General features: G+C 44.8%; 1 protein-coding gene across 7 annotated transcripts in view; it reads right to left on the bottom strand.

The window, feature by feature from the left end:
- Positions 1-22,739, bottom strand: part of DENND1A (DENN domain containing 1A) — a 498,150-nt gene that overhangs the window by 171,709 nt on the left and 303,702 nt on the right. For 6 of the 7 annotated variants that reach the window (XM_036107896.2, XM_078061741.1, XM_036107886.2 and 3 more), the window contains one exon: positions 5,646-5,747. The exons of the other annotated variant lie outside the window; for it this stretch is intronic. In XM_036107896.2, coding sequence (XP_035963789.1) covers positions 5,646-5,747 — 102 coding nt within the window. The remainder of the gene's footprint in view (positions 1-5,645; positions 5,748-22,739) is intronic. 7 annotated transcript variants of the gene reach the window in all.

The following is a 22,739-nucleotide window of genomic DNA, read 5'->3' on the forward strand; positions in this document are numbered from 1 at the left end:
TTTCTCTGCTTCATACTGGCTAATTTTCATTGCTACGTTTTTCAAGTTCCCTCATCTTTTATGTGGCGGTGTCTAATATCCACTTAAACCTTAGTGAAATACTCATTCCAGGTATGATATTTTCCACGTCTACATGTTCCTTTTCAGTCTTTTTATATTTTCTGTTTCTCTTCTCATTTAATTCAGGTCTTCCTCTAAATTCACAAGCATATTTATAATCTTTATATCTTAAGGTCTTTGCTAATTCCACCATATCTGTCATTTCCAAGCTTGTTTCTATTAACTGGTTTTTCTCTTGGCTATGGGTTACATTTTTCTAATTCTCAACATTTCTTGTACCTTTACAATAGGATGGCAGATACTGTAAATGTTATACTGTTGGGTGTGGATTTTACTGTCTTTTATTTTTTAAGATTTTTAATTTTTTAAAAATTAAATTCTACACCCAATGTGGGGCTCAAACTCACAACCCCGAGATTAAGAGTCACATGCTCCACTGACTGAGTCAGCCAGGCACCTCTATTTGTCTTCTTTTAAAGAGGGTTGAAGTTTATTTTGACAGAAAGTTGAATTTCTTGCATATCAGACCTTTTCTTTTTAAAGAAATAGTTTTGCTTGGGGCGCCTGGGTGGCTCAGTCGTTAAGCGTCTGCCTTTGGCTCAGGTCATGGTCCTGGGGTCCTGGGATCGAGCCCCGCATCGGGCTCCCTGCTCAGCGGAGAGCCTGCTTCTCCCTCTCCCACACCCCTGCTTGTGTTCCCTCTCTCGCTCTCTCTCTGTTAAATAAATAAATAAAATCTTTAAAAAAAAAAAAAAAAAAGAAATAGTTTTGCTTAAAACTTTCACTGAAGTTTACAGACATAAAGTACACATAACATTGGTGTTCAGCTTGATGAATTCTTGCCCAATACCAGTAACTGGTATTAAACAACAACAACAACACCCCAGCATGTTGCCACCATTCCTGAAGCCCTCTCTTAAGCTCCTCAAAGCTTGCTGTTAAGCTTTGTGAGGGCAAGGCTAAAATTATCTTTACTCTAGAGCCAACTCAGAGTACTACCAAGGCATGGCCTCCTGTGGTCTCTAACAATTGCTCCGAGTGATCAACAAGATCTCCTTACGCTGGTTGGTCAGAATTTGAATGTCTCCTACTCTGTGTGAGCTCCACCCTACACATGGGCAGGCCCAGTCTTCAGCACATTAGTCAAGAGGACCTGATTCCGATTTCTGGAGCTCTTTTGATGAGTGGCTTCCAGTCTGGTACTCTGATCCACAAATGTAAACCACCTCTCCCTCGATCTCTGACCCTTCAACTCAGCAAGACTGTTGTGCTTTGCTGGGGATCCCCCGCCTCGTGGCACCACGGTCCAGCAATGTCTCAACGCAAAAAGCCAGGGGAGATGGTAGGCTTCCCTTTACTTGTTTCCATTCAATGTCCTGAACTGCCTGTTGTCCAACATGTGAAAACTGTTCTTTTTATATCTGTCCAGAGTTCTAGTTGTTAATGGTGGGAGGATAAAGCCAGTTCCAATTATTCCATCATGGCTAGAAGCAGAACAAAGGTCTCTTTTAATAAAATTTCGAGCATGGGTGCCATGTTTTGCAAGATTTCATCTACCAAAATAACCCAATCCATATGTCCCATCCACCCTTCCATCTATCTATTCAGTCGCTGCTACATCTCTGTGAAGCAAAGATGAATAAAACTTAATTCCTGCCCTCACAGAACTGATAATTTTAAAAGGTAAAGCCAGAAATGTGTAATAAATGATATTGCTGGGTGACAAGTATAATTAACACAATCAATACAAGGAGCTCTGAAGACATAGAGAAAGATACAGTCAAATTACTTGGAGAGGTCAGGGAAGGTTTTTACTATTTATTTATTTACTTTTTTTTTTTTTTTTTTAAGTAGGCTCCACACCCACCCTGAGGCTTGAACTCGCCACCCTGAGGCTTGAACTCGCCACCCTGAGATTAAGAGTCGCATGCTCTACTGACTGAGCCAGCCAGGTGCCCCGGGGAAGGTTTTTATAGCCTCACCTTTAGAGTTAGTCTTGAAGAATGAGTAAGAGACTGACAGGTGAGATGGGACATTCCGGGGGTGGGGTGGGGGGAAGAAACTGTATGCAAAGTTTGAAGTTTTATAAAATAACTTGTGAGGTTTGGAGAACTAGTTAACAGTTCCAAATACCTATAATAAAGGGTTTGGAGCTAGGAGGGGAGTGAGTTAAAGCTATGGGAAAACACAGGAGGGTCAGAACCTGAAGGAGGACCCTGAATGCCATGATCATCATCATTTGCACCCATAAATCATTACCACTACCATCTATCATACACGTAGGATATATGTTTTACATATATTATATACATTACATTCAATTCCCACAACAACCTATGAGGAAACGAAGGCTCAGAGAGCTTAAGGAATTTTGACCGAGATCACACGGCTAGTAAGTGAAGAAGCCAGGATTTAAACACACGTCTGTCTGATTTCAAAGCCAACAAAAGGAATTTGCCTCTAAGCTATAGGCACTGGGAAATTCGGGGAGGATATTTTATCTTTCAAAGTTTTGTTTTGTTTTTTTAGTTTTTTAATTATATTCATTGATGGAGTGGTTTTAAGAGGGAAATATAGTTAGATTTATTTTTGGAAAGGTCGCTCTGGTGCAAGAAGAGGAAGGGCTGGATTCTGAAGACCAAGTTCGGAGGCTGCTGATAATAGTGCAGGAGAGAAATAAGAGCTTGGATTAGGTGGTGTAGGGAGAGATGGGGAAGAGGATTTGACAAATAGTTTAAGAAGCAGAATTTGTCAGATGCTGTCAACAGGCCGCTCTGACAAAAGGGGAAATTGTGAGGTCAACTGTGGATATGCTGGTACCCTAAAAGTACCTGGACCTGTGCTGAATGCAGGGGACACAGAGAAGCACAGAATGTGATTTCTTCTCTCAAGGATGTGATAGTTCACATAGCCTTTTAGAATCATATTTGTGTGTTCCACTGAAACACAAATACCTTACAGACCACATTCCCTCTCCATTACTATATCTTTGGAATCTTTAATGGGTCTAGAGCCCCGTGCTGGAACATCATTGTAGAACACTCTCAACCCTGCCACAAACCAACTTGCAAATGAAGAGGACCTTTTCATGTAGGCTGAGGACTGTTAAGGAACCAACTGTCCTCTAACTCTGGCTGTAACTACTAACAATAATTTTATGAAAAACAAATGCAGGTACCTTTTATTGAACACTGACAATGTGTGAGCAGTGTCCCAAGCATTTGAGGAACATAACCATCTCATTTATTTGCTACAGCAATCCTAACTACAGGGCTCATACTCCTCCTTCCAAGATGGGAGACTGAGCTCAGAGACAAAAAATAACTTGCTCACATTCCTTTGGTTCCCTGAGACCACTTCACTGATCATTTAAAAAGCATCTTGAGGGGGGGACACCTGGGTGGCTCGGTCGGTTAAGCATCCAACTTGATTTCGGCTCAGGTCAGGATCTCAGGGTAGTGAGACTGAGCCCCACGTCAGGCTCCGTGCTGCGTATGCAGCCTGCTTAAAATTCTCTCTCTCCCTCTTCTCTGCTCCTCCCCCACCCACTTGTGTACGATCTCGCACACACATGCTCAGATGTGTGCTCCCTCTCTAAACAAACAAACAAACAAACAATCTTGGAATGTGCCACCTTCAGGAAGCCTCTATTACCTGTCTCCCAAATTTTCTCATCCCCCCGGGCCCTTCTGTGCCTGATTCCTATTCCCCTTGTGGCCCCTATTATGCTATATCGTGATATAGATGTAATTTACATATCTTTTTTCCCCTACTTTCCTGTCTGAAAGAAAGGACTAGATCTGCTTTATCTTTGCTGCTTAATGCCCAGCACTGGGTCAGAGCACTGCAAAGGGCCAGTCCATCCTACTACATAGTTTCTTAACCACCAGTCACTCACTCTGGGCCGTCCCAGGGCTCCTGGCCATTCCTAGGCTCACTTGCCATATTCACTCAGGAGCTACAAGGTCCATACCTCTGGCACCCATGGCTTAAAGGAAAAGCTCTTCCACTGAAAGGGAACCAGGGTGGAAACCACATATTCTTTGGACCAACAGAACTCAAACTATGGTCAGGAGGACCTAAGATCCCAGGCCCATACCCTGTCTAGACAGGAAGAGCAAACCTAACAGTGTCTGTTGCTTTCATTTTTCCTGCTTCTGCCATCTCTCTGCTGTAGAAGGGGGGCAGTATATAAGGAGAGGAGGCAGCGTGGGGCTTTGGGGGTGTTGAATCTCAGCTCTGCCGCAGCCAGCCGTATGACCTATGGCAAGGCATGTGCTCTCTGAGGCTCTTTACCCCTGTGAAAAGGAGAGAGAACACCTCCTCCATTGGGCTATGATGCTAACTGAATGCGATCCCTGAATGCAGCAGGCCCTAGAGAGGCAATGGGGACCCCTTGGCTCTCAGGAGTGAGGGAGTTGGGTTTGCCTCCTGGCTCCTCCTCTTTCTAGCTTGGTGAGTAAAGTGGGAATAAGGAAAATACCTTCCTCAGAGCAGTGTGAAGAGGAAATGAGAGGCCAATAATGAGCTCTTAGCACAGTGCTCAGCTTGGAGGAAGTCAGTTAATGGCAGCCATTGTTTAATTAGGCTACGAATGGAATATCTTTATATTGCACAAATGACTCCCCCAAATCTTATACTGAGTTAAAAGTGGAGGAGTTTGAAACCATGTTGCAAGCCATTCATCAACAAACAGCAATCTCTTCCAGATAGCTAACCCCAAGGGGCCGTCAGGACTCCTCGCAATAATGGAGCTCCCCCTCCCATGACATAAACCTAGCGACACAAACCCAATTCCATGTCAGCACACATGGCCAGGAACATCTACTCCTTTCAGTCTGGAAGCCAGAATAACTTTACAGATCTTCTAGCAGACAGAGCCATGGAGGTCAAACCAGAAACATCAAAACCATATTTCCCAGGGAGTCCCAAACCTCCTCATTCACATGGACAAGGGGGAGACTGGGTCTACTTCAAACAGCTGCCCATGAGGCCACCCGAGTAGTAACATTGAGACTAGCGTGTGGTCATGTGTTAGCGTGGCAAATGTGGCAGCCAGTTGCTTTTGCTAAAGTGAGCTCGCTATCTGGTTAGACCTAAGGTAACAAAGATTTATGGGACACGGAACCACAGAGCACTGTCGGCAGACACCCTGCTACATGGAAAAACGGCTGCTTGATGATGGTCCAGGAAAGAAATGTAGACTTGAAGTGCCCCATGTCGCTCACATGGAAAGCCCTCTGGTCCCCCTTCAGTGGGGTTGCTCAGGGGAAGCTGTCTGATTCTCTGGACATGGCAATGTGCTGGAGAGGGACAGCAAGACCCCCAGACTCCCTGGCTCCCACAGAAAGAGGAACTGAGGAGACCGGGGGATTGCTTCACAGCCCTCCAGATGCAAGTTATCAGAGCGAAGCAAGACTAAAGAAATGAACCACCCTCCAACTTTCTCCACTGAGACAAAGGGGGCAGAGACAGCAGAGATAGAAACAACCACAGCAGTCTCCCCTCCTTCCCCTTCTCTAAAATCACATCCACGTCCCCTCCCCCAACTCACAGGAGTCAGACCTCAAGAGTTCATTACCCACCACATCATTTGGGAGGCTCTGGAGGTCATCAAAGGGAGTTTCCAGGGTGTTGGTGTCCACGTTGAGGATCACGACATCATCTAGGGCCATGTTTCTGACTTTCTGCAAATAAAAAATTTCCAAGAGAAAAAAATCATTGAAGCACCATGAGGCCACAGATACTTCCACTGGCCCTCTCTGGGGAAGGGGCATAAGGAAGAACAGTGACAAAGGCTTTGACAAAGGCTCATTTTGTGGCAGGCCCAATGCTAGGTGGTTCACATTTTCTGAGTCCTTTTAACTGTCACAAAAACTCTATAAGCTTTATAGTCATCCCCAAGTCCCAGGAGTGGAAAGGGTTTCACAGAGATGAAGCTGACTAAGTTAACATGCTCAGGTCACACAGCTAGGAAGAGAGATCTTTACACTCCAACATTATTTTTTTCTTATATTTTCTTTTCTTTTTTTTTTTTAAAACAGTAGAAGCTGCAGTCTAAAGCTCTGGCCCCCAGGAACTCTTGATGTACAGCTAGGCCCTTATGACACCCACATTCAACCCATCCCCTTTCATTTACCAAAAGCTACTTGTCCATCTCTCTTTTGGACCTTGTCATGCTTGGGTATGGAATATGGTGTATGGCCTAGTGTTAACATTTAACATTTCCCTTAAACATTAAGTAGGAAGGTCACACTTTCAGTTGGGTCCCATTTTCCATAGAAACCCAGTTAGTGAGTCAAGGCTCGGAGGCTCTGGCCATCTATTATTCTACTGGCTAGTGATGGAGAGGGTAAGGGAGACGTGCTTACTGGGTCCACATGTCTGTGCCCCGGGGAGGAAGGGATAGGTAAATACAGAGAAAGGAAAAGTCCACCATCTGGGAGCAACTCTCCACAGACTGTAGAAGTATGAGATTATGTGTAGCCTGAGTTTTTCATTTCTAATCATGCTATTCACTCACTACTGGAATCCACCTCCATTTTTCTCCTGCTGCCCCACCACTCCCAATCTCATTCAACCCTCTTCTCTCAAATATCAAAGCTCATTCCCTTAGAGTCTAGAACTTCAGAACTGCTGTCTTTATCCCACTTGGCCTTGGTTAATTAGAAAGACCTTCCAGTTCCCAAACTGGAATATTTGTGGGTGTGCAGGACAACATAATATGCCAGGGCAAAAGACATACAGTGGGACATATGGCCACCTTACATATATAAGGGATCAATCTGTTAGCTGCCCTCTGAGGCACTGCATATGACCGTGCAGATGTGCACTGCCCAAGGACGCCCAGCCAGCCAGCTGGGGCTGAAATCTGCTAAGCTGCATGCCTAGGTCAGGGGTGGTGGCGGTGGGAGGAAGGAGATGCCTTTTCCTAATTCATCCAAGAGAACTGCATAGCCTAGTGTTGGGGCTGGACCATCTATGGCTGCTAAAGCCAGAGTCTGCTAACAACCTAGAAATGGACAATTATAATACAGAATATATAATAATATAATATAAACTAGAAGCCTACTGGTGTTTTATACTTTATCTCATTTAACTCTTACCAAACTCTGCGAAGTGCATGTTATTACCCTCATTTTATGTACCTGGAGAAAAAGGAGGCTCAGAGAGGTGAGGTAAGGGGCGGAGGTAATAGCACAGGCCGCCTCCACAGCTATGTTCCCATGGCACCACACCGTCAGCCCCCGTCATAGGGCACCTCAGTGGGACCTCCACAGAGCCCTTGTCACTGAGCCCCAGCACCCCCCTGCCTGCCTGCCTTCCTCTACTGGGGTGTGGGCTCCTTCATGGGCTCATCCGTTTGGCTCACCACTGCATGATGACCAGCACCCAAAATGATTGGCACCTGGTAAGCACTTAGTAATACTGGTTGATGCTTATTCTCTCAAACAGCAGTCTCTAGGACAGAACACGGTACTTAAGTAAACATTTTAAGATTCCTCCCAGCAGGAGGGTGGAGCTGAGCTGCTTAGAAGCCTCCTATGGTTGAAAATGGTCTCAGGTGGCAGCATCCTGGGTCCCTCCCACTGAACACACCTAGGAGCCTCAAACTCCTTTTGCTACTGAGTCTTCCAAGCCACCAGGGGCTAGCCCACAAACCTCTCAATCCACTCACCATTTCCTAAGTGTTCGCTATGGGCTGAGAACTGCAGAGAAGGGACAAAATTGCCTCCTTACAAGTTTATTCTGCCCTCCAAACCCCAACACTCACATTAATTGACTGCTTTGTTTACAGGGTAAAAAGCTATCAGCCAAGAGCCTTGAGAATAACACAAATCACTAGTGTTTCACAAAGCACAATCCCCACTTTTCAGATGAGAACATTAAGACTCATGGTGAACTGTCCAGGGCTCCTTTGCTGCCTCGTTTTTCAGTCCAGCAGATTAAACACCTAGTGGTGTGCTGGCAGGAAGTTACACAACAGCCTCTACAACGACCCTTTTCACTCCTCTCACCGGTCAGAGCCCACACAGATCCTTTTGGATTTGACAATTTAGCTGGAGACAAAGTATCACCATTTCTGCCCCAGGAATGAGAAACAGGCTCAGAGAGGTGAAGTGGCTTACCCCAGGTTATGCGGCTACTATTTGGCTACTTTTTCTGTAAAACTGGTAAGATAACTGTGACCACTGTCCTTACCCCCCTATGCACACAGTGCTAGGCACACAGGATTGATAAACAGTAGCTATGATTATTACTCTTACAATCCACACATCAGCCTTGGCAAGTCTGAAAGCTGTAGTGCCAACTGCCTAAGGACAAAAACCTGCTGGCCCCTTCTCAGCAGCTAAGGGGCTGTCACCTTAAAAGCCGAGACACCAGAAACGGAACTGGAGAAGGGGCCGCAAGGAACTCCATAACTTAGCAAGGGACTCCAGGCCTGGACGGTCACTGCACCCCAGAGTTGCCTATTCTGCCTCATCTGACCTTCTAAATGGCCCCAGACAGAAGGGGGCAGGGGGCTTGGCCACCGCAGAGAAGCTTCAGAGGCTGAAAGGCCCAGCAAGAGGGATGTTGATTCTGGACCAGAATCAGGCGTTGTTTCTGTATTCCCAGTGAGGCCCCAGCAGCACAGACCAACCCTTGTGGGCTCTCCATGGCCTGGGCTGGAACAGGCTTTTGATTTCTTCCCACTCCTGGCTGGAGGGCTTGCCGGTTAAGCTGTGTGGAGTGTTTACTTTTTCAACAATGGCAGCAGGCTGAAGAAGAGGAAAAAACCTGGCCCTTTTTTCTGACTTAGCAGGCCAGGGTCCCCTTAGTAACCAAAATGCCCAAGCCCCAGGCTCCAGGCAGGAGCTGGGTCGGCAGAGCTTCCTCTTATAGGACAATGCTGCCCTCCCGGCAGCAAGGCCTCTTCCAAAGGGGCTGGCGTAGACTCAAGGGCCTTCCTGAAGCTCAGTGTTCCCAAGGAGAGAATCGGAGGCCAGCTTGGCCGGATGGTGCCTTATCCCTGAAAGGCTCTAGGAAACAAGAGCAATGAAGAAAGGCCAACCGCTCTCCCCCACCTGCCCCCCACCAAACAAAAACCCAATCCCACAAAAACCTTCAAACTGGGGGGGGTGTCAGTGAGAAGTGCTGGTAGAGGAGGAAGCTGGACCATGACTGGCTGCCAGCTCATTTAATCCCAACCACGGTAAGAGGAAGATAGGACCATCTCCATGGGAGGGATGAGAAAATGAGGCTTGGAGAGGTCAAAGAAAATGCCCCAAATCACACCACTAGTGAGCAGCAGAGCTGACTTCTGAACCCACTCTGACTCAAAAGCCTAACTATTTCTGGAGACAACCCAAATCCAACTGCTCTGACCTCAGAACAAGTACCTGTAGGGCATGAAGCTATAGGAACACTCCGGGGCCAGCTTTCTCTGACACAAAATAACACTCGCCTTTTATATCATAAAAATCACATACGCCTGTTAAAAATAAAAAGGGGGGGGCGTCTGGGTGGCTCAGTAGTTGAGCATCTGCCTTTGGCTCAGGTCATGGTCCTAGGGTCCTGGGATCGAGCCCCGCATCGGGCTCCCTGCTCGGCGGGGGGCCTGCTTCTCCCTCTCCCACTCCCCCTGCTTGTGATCCCCCCTCACTGTCTCTGTCAATTAAATAAAATCTAAAAAAAAAAAAAAAAAGAAAAAAAAGGGATGGACAAAAAAGTTCAAAGAAGGAAATTATAGTTACCCTCATCCCTCTGTTTGGAGATAATGTTTTGATGTCTCCTTCCATAACCCTTCACCCTGATCCCTCCTTTAAAAAATATAGTTAAAACAATTCTTAATACTTCTTTCTGATTTTCTCATTATTACAACATATGAATGCTCCATTTCATTAAAAACTTTATAAAGACCATTACTAATTGCCACAAAATGTTCCATTTCACGGAAACAAAACACAACCAACCCCCTCCTATTGGCTGTTATTTCCAGTTTTTCAGAAATTTTTATATATAATATTGTCATGAGGCATAAAGCCTTGTGCTTTAGGATGGATTCCTAGAAGTGGAATTTACTTTCCACTTCTTAAAAAGTGTCCCTCTCAAATTCGACTTTGAGGGAGATATCTTTACTTCCAATTATTTTAAAGTCATTTTATCCACAGCTTGTGTTTCCTACTCTAAGTGAAGAAAAATCAGCAAAGACACGAGCAGATGTCAAAATAGTCCTCCAAAAACCCTACCCAATTAAAACACTTACTAGTACCGCAGCACACCGAGACAGCTCTCCGGTAGCTTGTCCCACCAACACATTCCCTCTCTTTTTAGTTACAACATATGCCAAAGCTCCTGCCAGCTGCAAACCCTCCCCCCACCAGACTCCACAGGCTTTTTCTCAGAATGAAAAAAAAAAAAATACTGACATGCACACCGACTTTCCAAATGGCATTTCTTGCACAGAGAAACACACAAAAATGGCATCTTCCCATAAATATTGTTAATCAGAAATGTCTTTCTCTTCATGCTTTGTCACAGACAGACTTAGCCTGACCCCAGCCTTTCAGGACAGGGAAGGAAACATTGTCGTTCGGGAGGTGATCAGTGCAGCTGAAAGGTTACGCGCTCTAATACAGGCTTCACCTATGGATCGTACCTCTACCTTGAGGGCTGCCTTAAGGCAACTCACTCACCCCCCTAAATCCTCCAGGTCTTCATCTATGAAATGGGGATCAAGACAGTACCCCCTCAGAGAGTTGCTGTGAGGGTTAGATAAGCAAGCGTATGTAAAGGAGTCAGCCCGATTCCCAGGACACCTTAACAGGCATTCAGCAAACAGTGGCTCTCTTGTCAGTCTGTCCCCTTTCCTTCAATAGTTCCTAAGAACTCGGCTGAGCCTGGCCAACCTCACTTCAGAGGGTCTCAAGTTTGCCTTTCCCTGTGCTCCCTTGAGGTCATTCCCACAACCAGAATAACACGCCAACCTAGAGTTATTTATAGAGGTATTCGGTTCCTCCCCTAGTCTGTGGGTTTCTTGGGGGTAAAAAGACCTATCTCTGTACTGTCAGTTCCTATCCCAACACCTGGCCCACAGTAGGCAATTCCTGAATGAATGAATGAATGAATGAGAGGCAGCAGAGGTGAGAGGTGAACAGCACAGGATCTGGAGCCAGTCCATGAGTTATAACACTCACCAGCTGTGCAAACTTGGGCATTTCATTCCATCTCTGTGCCCCAGTGTTGTCCTCTATACTCTGGGGATGACAACAGTCCCTCCTTCACAGGCTTGTGATGAGGATTAAATGGGTTAACATTTTTAAAGTAGTACAGTGGTGCCTGGCACATGAGAAGCTCAAGATAAGTGAGCTTTATTTTGTTAAATTAAAAAGAACAATCCTTTGAGGGTGGTGGGAATATTCTATATATTGTGGTGGCGGTTTCATGAATGTATGAAATGATCACAATTCATTAAATTGTATGCTTTAAATGGATGGTTTGTACATAAATTGTATCCCAATGAAGTTGATAAACACATTAGTACTATGTCCAGAACATGGAATAAAATCACAATAGATGGTAAAAAATTAACAACGCATGAATGGTGAATGGATGCTACATGACAAGGTAATTTGTCCCTGGTACATTCGATTTGCAACTGAGTTTGGCTCCCTGCTTCTTTCCTTTCTTTTATCTAGCCCAGGATTTTTTTTTTTTTTTTAACTTTGCTTTTCTGCTCATGCCTTCTTAGGATAAATATAAAAATCCAATGCCCCTAGAGATGCCCCTGATATACTTCCCTACACAAAAGTGGAGTCTATTTGAGAATCACTCTACCTTTGGTGTTTCCCCTGTAAACCAAGACTTTATTGAGCCTTACTTTCTAAAACTGGTCGTATGAAAACAATGGGTTTCCTCCCCTAACATATAAAACAGGGACACTAGTTCAAACCACACCAATACACCCCCCCCCATGGGAGTGATCCTGCCTGTCCAGGGAGGGGACTGGGCAGCTAGTGACAAAATGTAGGACTCAGAACCAGCCCATAAGGTGAAGAGCAAGGGTTTGCACTGGCAGTGTAATCTAGGGGATTCAAACAGCAGTCAGAAGCATGTGATGCTCCCCTGGCTGAGGAGGCTGGGAGCTAGATGTGGAGGAAAGCTGAAAGCTGGTCCTAGACCTTGAGGAGCAGAGGCCCAGCTCCACATTGGCTTCCTCAGCTGAGCATTCGGCTCCCTACCTAGGATAGGGGTCAGTGAGGCAGCGTGCATGGAGTAAATGAGCCAGCATGCAGTACATCTTTTCTCTTGTCCTTCCAGAAGTACCATCATCAGGGCAGAGCTGGGGCATATTTGTCTCTCCCTCTCCAGTGCCCAGCACCGTGCCTGACATGGGGCAAATGCTTATTAACCAGAGAATGAATGGGATATCGTGGCTGGCTCCACTCTGTTGGGAGGCAGGCCTGGAAGCAGATGTCAGTGTAAGCCCAAATGGACAACGGAAGCCCAAAGTAAGCAAAACAGAGTTTGCTCAAGGAAGTGTAATGGGAATAAGAATAATGATGGCAATGATAATAATCACGTGAAATTATGATTAATTAGTGTAGAATTAATTCACAGTTGACACAGAAAGTAAGATAGGAGTTAACACGGTGGTTAAAACTGTGAGCTCTGGAATGAGACAGCCAGATTCAAGCCTTGCCTCTGTGACTGTGTAACCTCCAGCAAGCTCTTTACTTCTGAGCCTCAGTTTTCTTATCTATAAAATGGGGATAACACTACCTACTGCACAGCTGTGTTGTGAGGGTTAAGTGACAGAATGTGTGGAAAGAATTTAACACAGTACCTGATTGCAGTAAGTGAGCAATAAAGGGAAGTGAGTTTCTATCCTTGCAACTTGAAAGTTATGCCACTAAAATGGATTGCAGTTCCAAGACTGTAAGAATTTAAACTGATTTTCAGACCAAAGGTAGAAGCTGTTAGGACTCCACTATGATGATTTTGTGCTATTAAAACTGAAACCACCAGCAATCTAGTGTTCTTTTCCCAGCTATGTCTCAGGCATAGGAGCACATTCTCTGGAGCCAGACTGCCCAAGTCTGAATTCCCAACTCTGCCAGTTACAAATGTGCTGCCTTATGCAAACCCTTTAACCTCCCCGTGCCTCAGTTTCCTCATCTGTTCGATGAGATTAAAACAGTACTGACCCCTGGGATAATGGTTTTCTTTAGGTCAGAGGGTGAATGATTACAAGCAGACACAAGAGGGGCTTCTGGGGGACTGTTAATATTTTGTTTCTTGATCTGGTGGTGGTCACATGGATGACTAATCTTGCTGTGCACTTAAGATGAGTGCACTTCGCCCTAGAAATCTCATACTTCAACAGTAGGTATACAAACAGTAAAGAGCATGGACTTCACTGGATTGTTACGGTGATTAAACGAGTTAAAATATGTATAAGTACTTAGGACAACGTTTGCTATATAATAAACACTGGGCATTTATTACTATTATTATGAAAAACAATGTAAGAGTAATTATTTTGATAAAAAGGATTCACTCGGGAATGTATTTCACTGTCAGAAAATCTACCTGCAAAGGCAGACACCTCCAGGGTACATGTTATTTCTTCAATCTGTCCTGTTGCCTCTCCAGTGAAGATCAAAACAGCAACATTACCTGGGTACCTTCTGAGAGACCCTTGCAGTCCTGTGTCAGCTAGGTTTGGGGGAGCAGCGGGACCAAGTAGAAGGAGCGTGAGTCAGATGGACTGGGCTTTGGGTTTCATCTTCTTTAATTCTTACTCATAGGACCCAGGGCAAGTTATTTAAATCTAGTTGAACCTCAGTTTCCTCGTCTATATAATGGGGCCATCGCCACTTACTACATAGTGTTGTGAAAAGAGTACGTAATGAGAAAAAAAAGTAGAAATATTTACTTGGCACCTACGTGGCCATGTTCCCTCCCATCTGCCCAGGGCACTGGCCTTGACCACAAGCAGGCCTTCTCCCTGCTGGAGTGACCCCTGAGGCCTGGAAGCCTAGTCTCCTCTCCCGTGGCTGAGGCAGCACCTTTGAGACCAGCAACTAGATGATCAAGGAAAGGGGACAGGTCCAGACCAACTTCCAGCAAGGACACCTTGTTTCAAGAGGACGTAGCATGTTCCCAAATCAGAGCATTATCACACCCACAAAATGCTTTTCTTCGGCTCAAAGTAAATCTAGTCTCTGTCCCTCTGTGAGAGAGGCAAATTGATACGGCTCCAGACATTAGGTCTCCCTTAAGTCTGACTTCTCAGCAGCTGCTTTAATTTTGAAAGATGGAGGATATGGCTCTTACATCTTCATAGTATGTTAATCCAAATTTTATGCTAAACGACTGCTGCTGGGTTCATGCAGTCCCCTCTTAGGCTAATTCTACTCCTGACAAGCCAAGCCACCGCAAGGGCCAGGGACGGGGGTACATGCTCTGCATCCATCATCTTACGGACTCTTACAACAACAACGTGATGGCTACTAGCCTGTGTGTTCCTCCCACACCCAACCCTTTACAAGTACCATATAATGTAATCCCCAAGACACTCCTGCGGAGAGAAGGAAATTGAAGATCAGGGAGGTAAAACAGCTTGTCCAAAGTCCTCTGGCTTAGAAACGGTGGAGCTACACACTGAAGCCAGTTGAACACCAAGACCCAATCACCCAATGCATCTTATTAATTGTTCTGACACGTTGTTTCAATCAACAAACATATTGAGCAACTGTAATTTAACAGATGTTTGTTAAACACATACCAAAAGAATGAAGCCCTTCAGTAGCTTGATGGTTGGCCCAGACCCCATTAAAATTCCCAGGGGAGAGGGTTTTCTACAGAACATCACACCCATTTGACGGATGAAGAAACTGAGGCTAAAGAGATTAAATAGTCTGCCCGTGTTCTTACAATCGGTGTCTGTCAGAGAAAGGATTTGAATCTGGGTTCCACGTGCCAATGTTCTTTCCACTATACGGCACATATAAAATGTGCTCAAATGCATGCGCATATATATGAGCACATAACAAAGAACAGCATGGGAGCTGGTGGCCTCCTAGGAAGAAAGGAAAGAGAAATAAGAGGAAAAGTGGAAAGGACAAGAAGAGGAAAGGCAAATCTTCGGGTATTCTAAACTCTATTCCCTCCTGAAATCTTGGATACACGCAGAGGGAAGAGTGACATTTTATTTCCCTTCCTCAGGCCCCAAAGGTCACCAAGCTGCCAAGCAGTTGATAAACGTAGTGGTTTTTCTTTGGAGCCAGGAGTCACTGATTTGCTCCTTCCTGCTCCGCAAAATTAAAAATCTAAGCCCGACAGTTCAGAGGACCCCTGAAAACACCGCTGGAATTTCCCAGTGTGCTTTAAACAGAAACAGAAGCTTGACAAGGGAGGAAAGTGGTGCAAGCCCCTCACAGGTCAGGCCAAATCCACTCCTCACAAGGTAATAAGCACTGACTCTCATTAACAAGTCCAGGGATTTTCAACCCAGGTCAGCACAGAGTTATTTCTCCAATGGGCTATTTTTCCTTTCCCGACCGTCCATCTATTGGACATTCCTTCATTCATTCACCCATTCAGTCAGTCATGTGTCAGCCGGTCACTCACACCAACTTTAAGCTAGGTTGTAACGACAGCCAGCCAGATAATGAAACGTGATCTCTGAACTGAAGAAGCCCTTGTTCAGCCTCCTTACAGGGAGGGCATGGATAGGGAGCAGTGGGGTAAACTCTAACCAACCGGCCTAAGAAAAGGCACAGGAATGTATGGTGGAAGAGAACATCTCCATTTACACGGAACTTGCTCAACTCCCTCCACTGGACGATCCAGGGCTCAAGGTCAGAAAGTCCCAAGGCTGGTGTCCTGGCTCTTTCACGCACTAGGCCACGTAGCTACAGCCAAGGCACTCTACCTTCTTGGGTGTCAGCTGCCTTCTCTGTGAGAAGCGACACCTTCAGGACTGTCGAGCAGATGAAAGCTTAAGTAGGGCCTGTGTTTCCTGGAGGGCCAGCTACAGGGCCAACTATACGGCCTCCTTGAGAGCCTCGTTCTGCCAGCTCTCCTGGCAGCTCGCTATCCGAGTCCGCCCTTGTGCTGGTGGTGGTTTGCCTCGAACTGAGGCACGCTCCCCATGCTGGAGACTCTGCTTCCTCATGTGTGACAAACAAGAAGATGAGGAAGGTCTGTGGTAAAGCACAAAGGAGAGATGAAGCACTGGAGCACTTGGTGAGATGTGAAGATGGCCCAGGCCTAGGTCACCACGATTACCTCCATCCCACAAGGCCGTGTTCTTCTATAAAACCTTCCTGATTACTCCTGCCCCACGGCGAGTTGCCTTCTCGAAGTCCCAGGCGCCAAGCACAGTGGACCATATATGACTGGGCCCACAAAAAAAAAAAAGCTTGTTTAGTTATGTTTCCAACTGTTTCATGTAGCTCTGTCACTTTTCCTTTAAAATAACCGTTTTAACCTTACTATCTTTACTGATGTTGTAATAACACTACTGTTATCTATAAAGTACTGCAGGGTTTTTAAATACCAATATTTTATTTTTTTTTATTTTTTTATTTTTTTAAAGATTTTATTTATTTATTCATGAGAGATAGAGAGAGAGGCAGAGGCAGAGGGAGAAGCAGGCTCCCCGCGGAGCAGGGAGCCCGATGCGGGACTCGATCCCAGGACCCTGGGATCATGACCTGAGCTGAAGGCAGACGCTTAAGCGACTGAGCCACCCAGGGGTCCCTAAATACCAATATTTTAAAATACATTATTTCATCTGATCCTCAAAGCACCCTCACAGAACAGGCATTATTAATCCCATTTTACAGAAGAGAAGACTGAAGTGCTTGCACCAGGTCCCTGTGTAATAACAGAGCTAGGACCTGAGCTTGGGACTGCCCGACCCCGAAGCCTGGTGGTCTCCCTCTCCTGTCTGTGCAGCCCCTCTACTTTCCCAGCTTAGCGAATATTAAGGACAGTGACTAGGTCACAGATTTATTTTGTAACCTCTGGATAGGCGTATCAATGGCTAGACACAGAACAGCAAACAGACCCTAAACCTGGACCAGTACCATATTTTTCTTCTGAATACACTAAAACACTTCACACAATGAAATAACTCGGTCTGAATTCTGGTCCTGTAATTATTAGCTATGTGACTCTGGACAAGTTACTTAACCTCCCTGTGCCCAACTTTCATCATCTGTAAAACAGGGCCACCACGACTGGAGCGCAGGCTTGTTGTGAAAATTAAATAATGTGTGTGTGTAATGTGGCTGGCAGGATTTCAGAAACAGTATCCATCCAATTTGAAACGGTGAAACTTGAATTTAAGAGTTTCACTGGCGGTAGAAGGGGATGTCGATTCCCTAGTCCCAAAATGGTTTGGGGTCACCCTCCATAAAATAGGGCCTCATTTTTCCCACACAACTGCCAACTTGCCATCATTCATTCATCACTAGGCACAGAAAACCCGGACTCCCATCTCCACCTGCCTTTTATTTGAAATGTCAATTTTTAAAGAGTGGAGAGGTTGGAAACCCAATTTAACAAGCACGCTGAAACATTGTTTATTGCCCCCATAAACATGGCTTAGTGAGAATTACGGACTTAATCAGAGTGAACTTATCTCCCGGTGAAAAGGAACACTTTAAATTTCAGAAATGGCACCTTCACTGTGAAAATCTCTTAACTTTTCAAACAAACTACAGGGGGTCTTAAACATATGGGCAGTAAAGGGGCAGCCATTACTGTGATTTGTCTTGCCCAAGAGCCAAGGAGCCCTAAAGGTCCATAACAACTTTAAGATCTAGGAAAAGTGTTTGGAAAATCATATTCAGGAGACATGACTCTAAAAACACCCAAAAGGCCTGCCGAGTGGGAAGTAATATCTGTCCAGTGGCTTGGGGCAGCCCAAGAGAATGGGCCCTGGCGTCATCAGGACGGGCTATTTAATAAAGCAGCCGCACCAAGAAAACACACCTTTCCTCCTATGTGTAAGATGAAGCATTTAGCAATATGTAATATTTTGGTGACCTGCTTTTCAGAAAAGAGGTGTTACATAAATCACAAAGGCTGCTAAATGGTTTGTGTGCATTTTTTTTTTTTAAACTATTCCAGAGGATGAGGTTCTGCGAACCCCAACTTCCCAACTCGGAGCTTCATTAGGGCTGCTCTGATCATTCCAGGAAAGGTTTTCATAAAGACGCCCCATTTTGCAGAGAATGTATCAGCCTGGCTGCCAGAGGCAGGAAAGGCAACAGATATAAAATTTTATTATTTCAATGCCCCAGTAGCAGCCAGGAGGACTTAATGAAATCGCCAAGATTTACAATCTGAAATAGCTATTGCACAGACAGATATGGTTAAGGGAGCTGCGCCCTCTGACCTTTCAACCCTTTGATCCTCACACAGCAGGTGGCCTGGAGCCCCCTCCTGGGCATCTTCCCTCTCTTCCGACACTGCCGAACCTTGATGTGCAATAAGCCTGACCCTACACAGGTGACTCTCACAGTGCTTATCACCAGCAGCTGCTGCTAATGGAACGGCCCAAATCACTTGGCCCCGAGATTCTAACTCCGAGATGGGCGAAGAGGTGTCTGCCGTGTACTGTCCAAATGGTGCCGAAATGATGCTCAATAATTCAGCCCCCAAGTCCAGTTGTTTGGCAATGTTTAACGATGTCATTACAAAAAAGCTGTCCTAGAAATGGAACTCTGTCTCCTCCGATTTATACTTTGAGTTGGGGGAAAAAAAAAATCACCTTTTAAAAATAAATCACAAATCTCAGGAAAAAAAAAAAAATCAACCCCGAAGTCCCAAATGCATCTCTCAGAACTTCCCTAAAACCATGTGCAGCAAATTTATACCAATGAAAATCAAAACAATTTTTGGAAACCTAAAATTGACTGTTTTCAGTTCCATGAAATTTCATTTAAAAAGCCCCATATGCCAAAATGTCCAAATTCTCTTATTTTTAAAAATTGGGATGACTTCCAAACTCATAGCTATCTTTTTCTTCCTCTTTTTTTTTCTTTTAAAGCTAGGGATGGGTAATGTGCATATGTACTTATCAAGCTTCATAATTTAACCCATTCGGTCAGTACAAAATATATGCAATAAAATGCTGAAGAGGCAGGATATAAATTTATTACCAGTAAATCATTCAAAACAATTGATGCCAAGGTTTAACATATATTATATTTGGTTAAAGACATGTCCAGAACCCTAGGCAGCCCCAGCCTGCAGCTCTTAGATTTTTGTCAGATATTTGGGTTTATGAAGGGAAGGATTTTAGGCAGGACACATAAACCACTCTGTGGGATACTGATAACTTCCAAACACAAAAGCAAACTTTAGTGCCACTGTTGATCAAACTTAGGAAAAGCCCTGAGCCATGCCTTTATTTCTAACAAACATAATATGGTGGCCCCACTCTACCTGCAAAGGCCAAAGCTCAGGTCATTAATGTCTGAATCCAAAGGCAAATAAAAAACTCACTTCTCTTGTAGCCTACATGGCATAGATCTTAAATACTCAACTTTAAATTCATTTTGAAATCAGCTGAGAATCAAACAATATGTAAAGAGAGGTTTACAGACTCCAATTTTAGTCACACTTTTCTCTATGGGCGTTTAAGTTTAGTACAGAAAGCAGTTTATGGAGAAATCAGTTTAGCAGGGGAAAAAAAAAGGTACGTTACTACATCAGAGTTTGACCACTTTGTACAAAATTATTACTAAGCTATCTTCTTCAGAGACGCCCACTGGAAATACTTTATTAACAATAATCTCTATCACTGAGTGAGGGTCAACTAATGTGCGTGGAATTTTAGTCACATTATTTCTAACTGTCATCGTTTTAAGGCAGGTGCCCCATTTCACAGATGGTAAGGCACGCGTGCACAGGAGTTCGGGGACTAGCCCACATCCCACGCAGACAAATGGTGGGGCTGGGATTCAAACTTCGGCTCACTGCCTGCCCTAAAAGCCCATGGTCCATCCATATCTTCCCCCCAAGAAGCAAAACAATAACACGCAATAATCTGTGCAGAAAATACCAGATTTCAGCCTGCTTACACATTGCTGTGGCCCATTTAAAGGCCTTCCGAATCAATTATTTTAGGTCATTAAGAGGAAGTTTAATTTGGTTGACAAACACCCCTACTGTGGTGACCTCACCTATCAACAACAAATGTCTGATGGTCACAAACCCGGACCATGAGTCTGCGGAGCATGGTGTTAAACAAAACCACATGTGCCCGGATTCCAAGTAGGATCTGCCTAGGCCAAGGGTACGGCTCTTCAATCATCACACGCTGGTCTCTGGGCTCCCACAACGGCCCCACCCCTAATCACTTGCCAGGACTTTATGAAAAGAAGTCACCAGTCCCATGTGGCTGTGCTGGGTTAAAAGTGCCTTTGAGTTAATGTCAATTTAGAAAAAGTCACTCACTAAAAAATACAAAAGGAGGCTGAGAAAGAGGGGAAAGTCAATCTTAGGTAGATGCCTTTTAACTATATAATATTGACATATGTATAGTCGCTTCCATTTATTTGGCACCTACCATGTGTCAGGTACCAATTCCCTCATTTACTCCTCATTAAAAACTCCTATGAAGTGGGGAATCTACCCATTTAAAAGCAAGGTGTCTGAGGCTCAAAGAGAAACCATAAAATCCTCTCTGCAAAATCCACACTCCCCTCACAGAGTGACAATTAGAAATGATATGGCTCAAGGGCCATGTATACCGGTAGACCTTCATTCAGTGGTTGATATCATTAAGTATTTCCAATAGGCATCTCTCTCTTTTTAAAAAATGGATTTATTTATTTATTTTAGAGAGGGAGTGAGAGCATGTGAGCAGGGGGCAGGGAGGGGCAGAGGGAGAGAGAGAGAGAGAGAGAATCCTCAAGCAGACTCCCCGCTGAGCGCGGAGCTCGATCCCAGGCCCCCGAGACCATGAAACCAAAATCAGGAGTCAGACGCTTAATCGACTGAGCCACCCAGGCGCCCCTTGAACAGGCATCTCTTAAGAAGACAACACAATAATTCTTTGTACAGAGTAGTCTAACTACGTGATGCAGTAATAATACCCGCCCCCCCCCCCCCAGAAAAAGACTGACCTCTTGGTTCAACAAAGGAGCTTGTTTAAAGTTACCTTGACTTGCACTAGACGTTAGCTTGGGCTAGAACTTGAATCCAGGGCACCTAACTGTAGAGCCCAGGAGTCCTTTCCACTCTGCTACACAGCCTCCCCACGTGCCGCTCCTTTTCTTAATCTGACAGGATTTTGATTAGTTCAAGCTTCTCTTAGTAACAGTTTATAAACTAAATTTTCTTTGAAGTCAATTTTCACATTGCTAAGCGGAACTTACATATAATGACTGGCTAAGTGATGATAGGAAAATTGGCAAACAAGAGCATCAATGATGGTTTCACATTTTCTACTGGGATTCTCCCTCATAAATTACTCAGTTTTTCTAATCTATAACAGAGGCTTATCTCATCTCACAAGAGAACATTTCAGTCACAACAAATTAGACTGAAAATGTACTGACTGCAAGAGATACTTAAATCAGCCAGAAGTACTTGTTCCCTTTGATTACATAAATTACTACTAGAGCTTTAAATTGTTTTATATTAACTAATTCCAACATTAGGATAAGTGACATTTAAGAATCACACTCATTTTAAAAGTAGATGCCACGGGAAGAGGAGAGCGCTTCCAGGGGAAACCCAACAGGCGAAATGCAGGAGCTCCTTCAGGCCCTAAGTTGAACAGAGCTGCCGAACTGTCACTCTGAATGCTGCGCATGTGACAGAGACTCACATGTGATGTTCTGCATGATAACAAATAGTATGCTGAGGAAATTCCTGCAAAACCAAGTTACTGTCCAACTACTTTTTTCTTTATATGATAAAGCAAGTGCCAGCAAGTGATCTAAACTTCACGCCTCACTGCAAAGAATAATGCTTGATATAGTGTTTTTAAAAAGCTCTTCACATCCACTTTATCAACTAAAATCTCACAACTCCTTGAGACAGGTAATATAAACTTAATTTTACTGTGGAGAGAATGAAGTCGTGGAGAGGCTAAGTAACCCGGCCCCAGATACAAGTGTACTCAGATCTCTTCTCTGGAGGCATGTGAGGCTGCCAGATGCGTCTCTCCCATCCCCTCACCACAATCCCCAGTGCATGGCATGGGGGCCGCCCCGAGAAGGAAAAGCTCATGCAAAGCTGGGGCCTCTGCCCAGCACAGGGACAGGGCCAGGCATGATCCACACAGCCCGAGGAGAGGTGCACAGAGCAGAGGCTCTGGGTCCTCACAAACCCACCGTAGCAGAGGGACTGGATAGAAATTACTTTCCCTGAGCCTCAGCTTCCCCATTGGCAAATATGGATACCCCCTGCCTGGCAGGGAGATCCGGAGGAATGCTCGAAAGTGAAAACGGGTAAAGTACTTGGCACGGTGTCTTGTGCTGAGCAAGGATTCAGAAGATGTCCCAACCCCTTCCCCTTCTTGCCAAAGCTCTCCCCGTGAGCCTGTGACTAAAACTGCCAGGTGGAGTTTTTCATGCAAGTATCACCTTCTTATAAAGCAAGAATAGGATTATTTAGCACTAACAAATAAATCTCACAAGGAATTTCTCAATTCCTGTGCAGAT

This window comes from Halichoerus grypus, chromosome 14 (genome assembly GCF_964656455.1).
Source record: "Halichoerus grypus chromosome 14, mHalGry1.hap1.1, whole genome shotgun sequence".
Taxonomy (NCBI): domain Eukaryota; kingdom Metazoa; phylum Chordata; class Mammalia; order Carnivora; family Phocidae; genus Halichoerus; species Halichoerus grypus.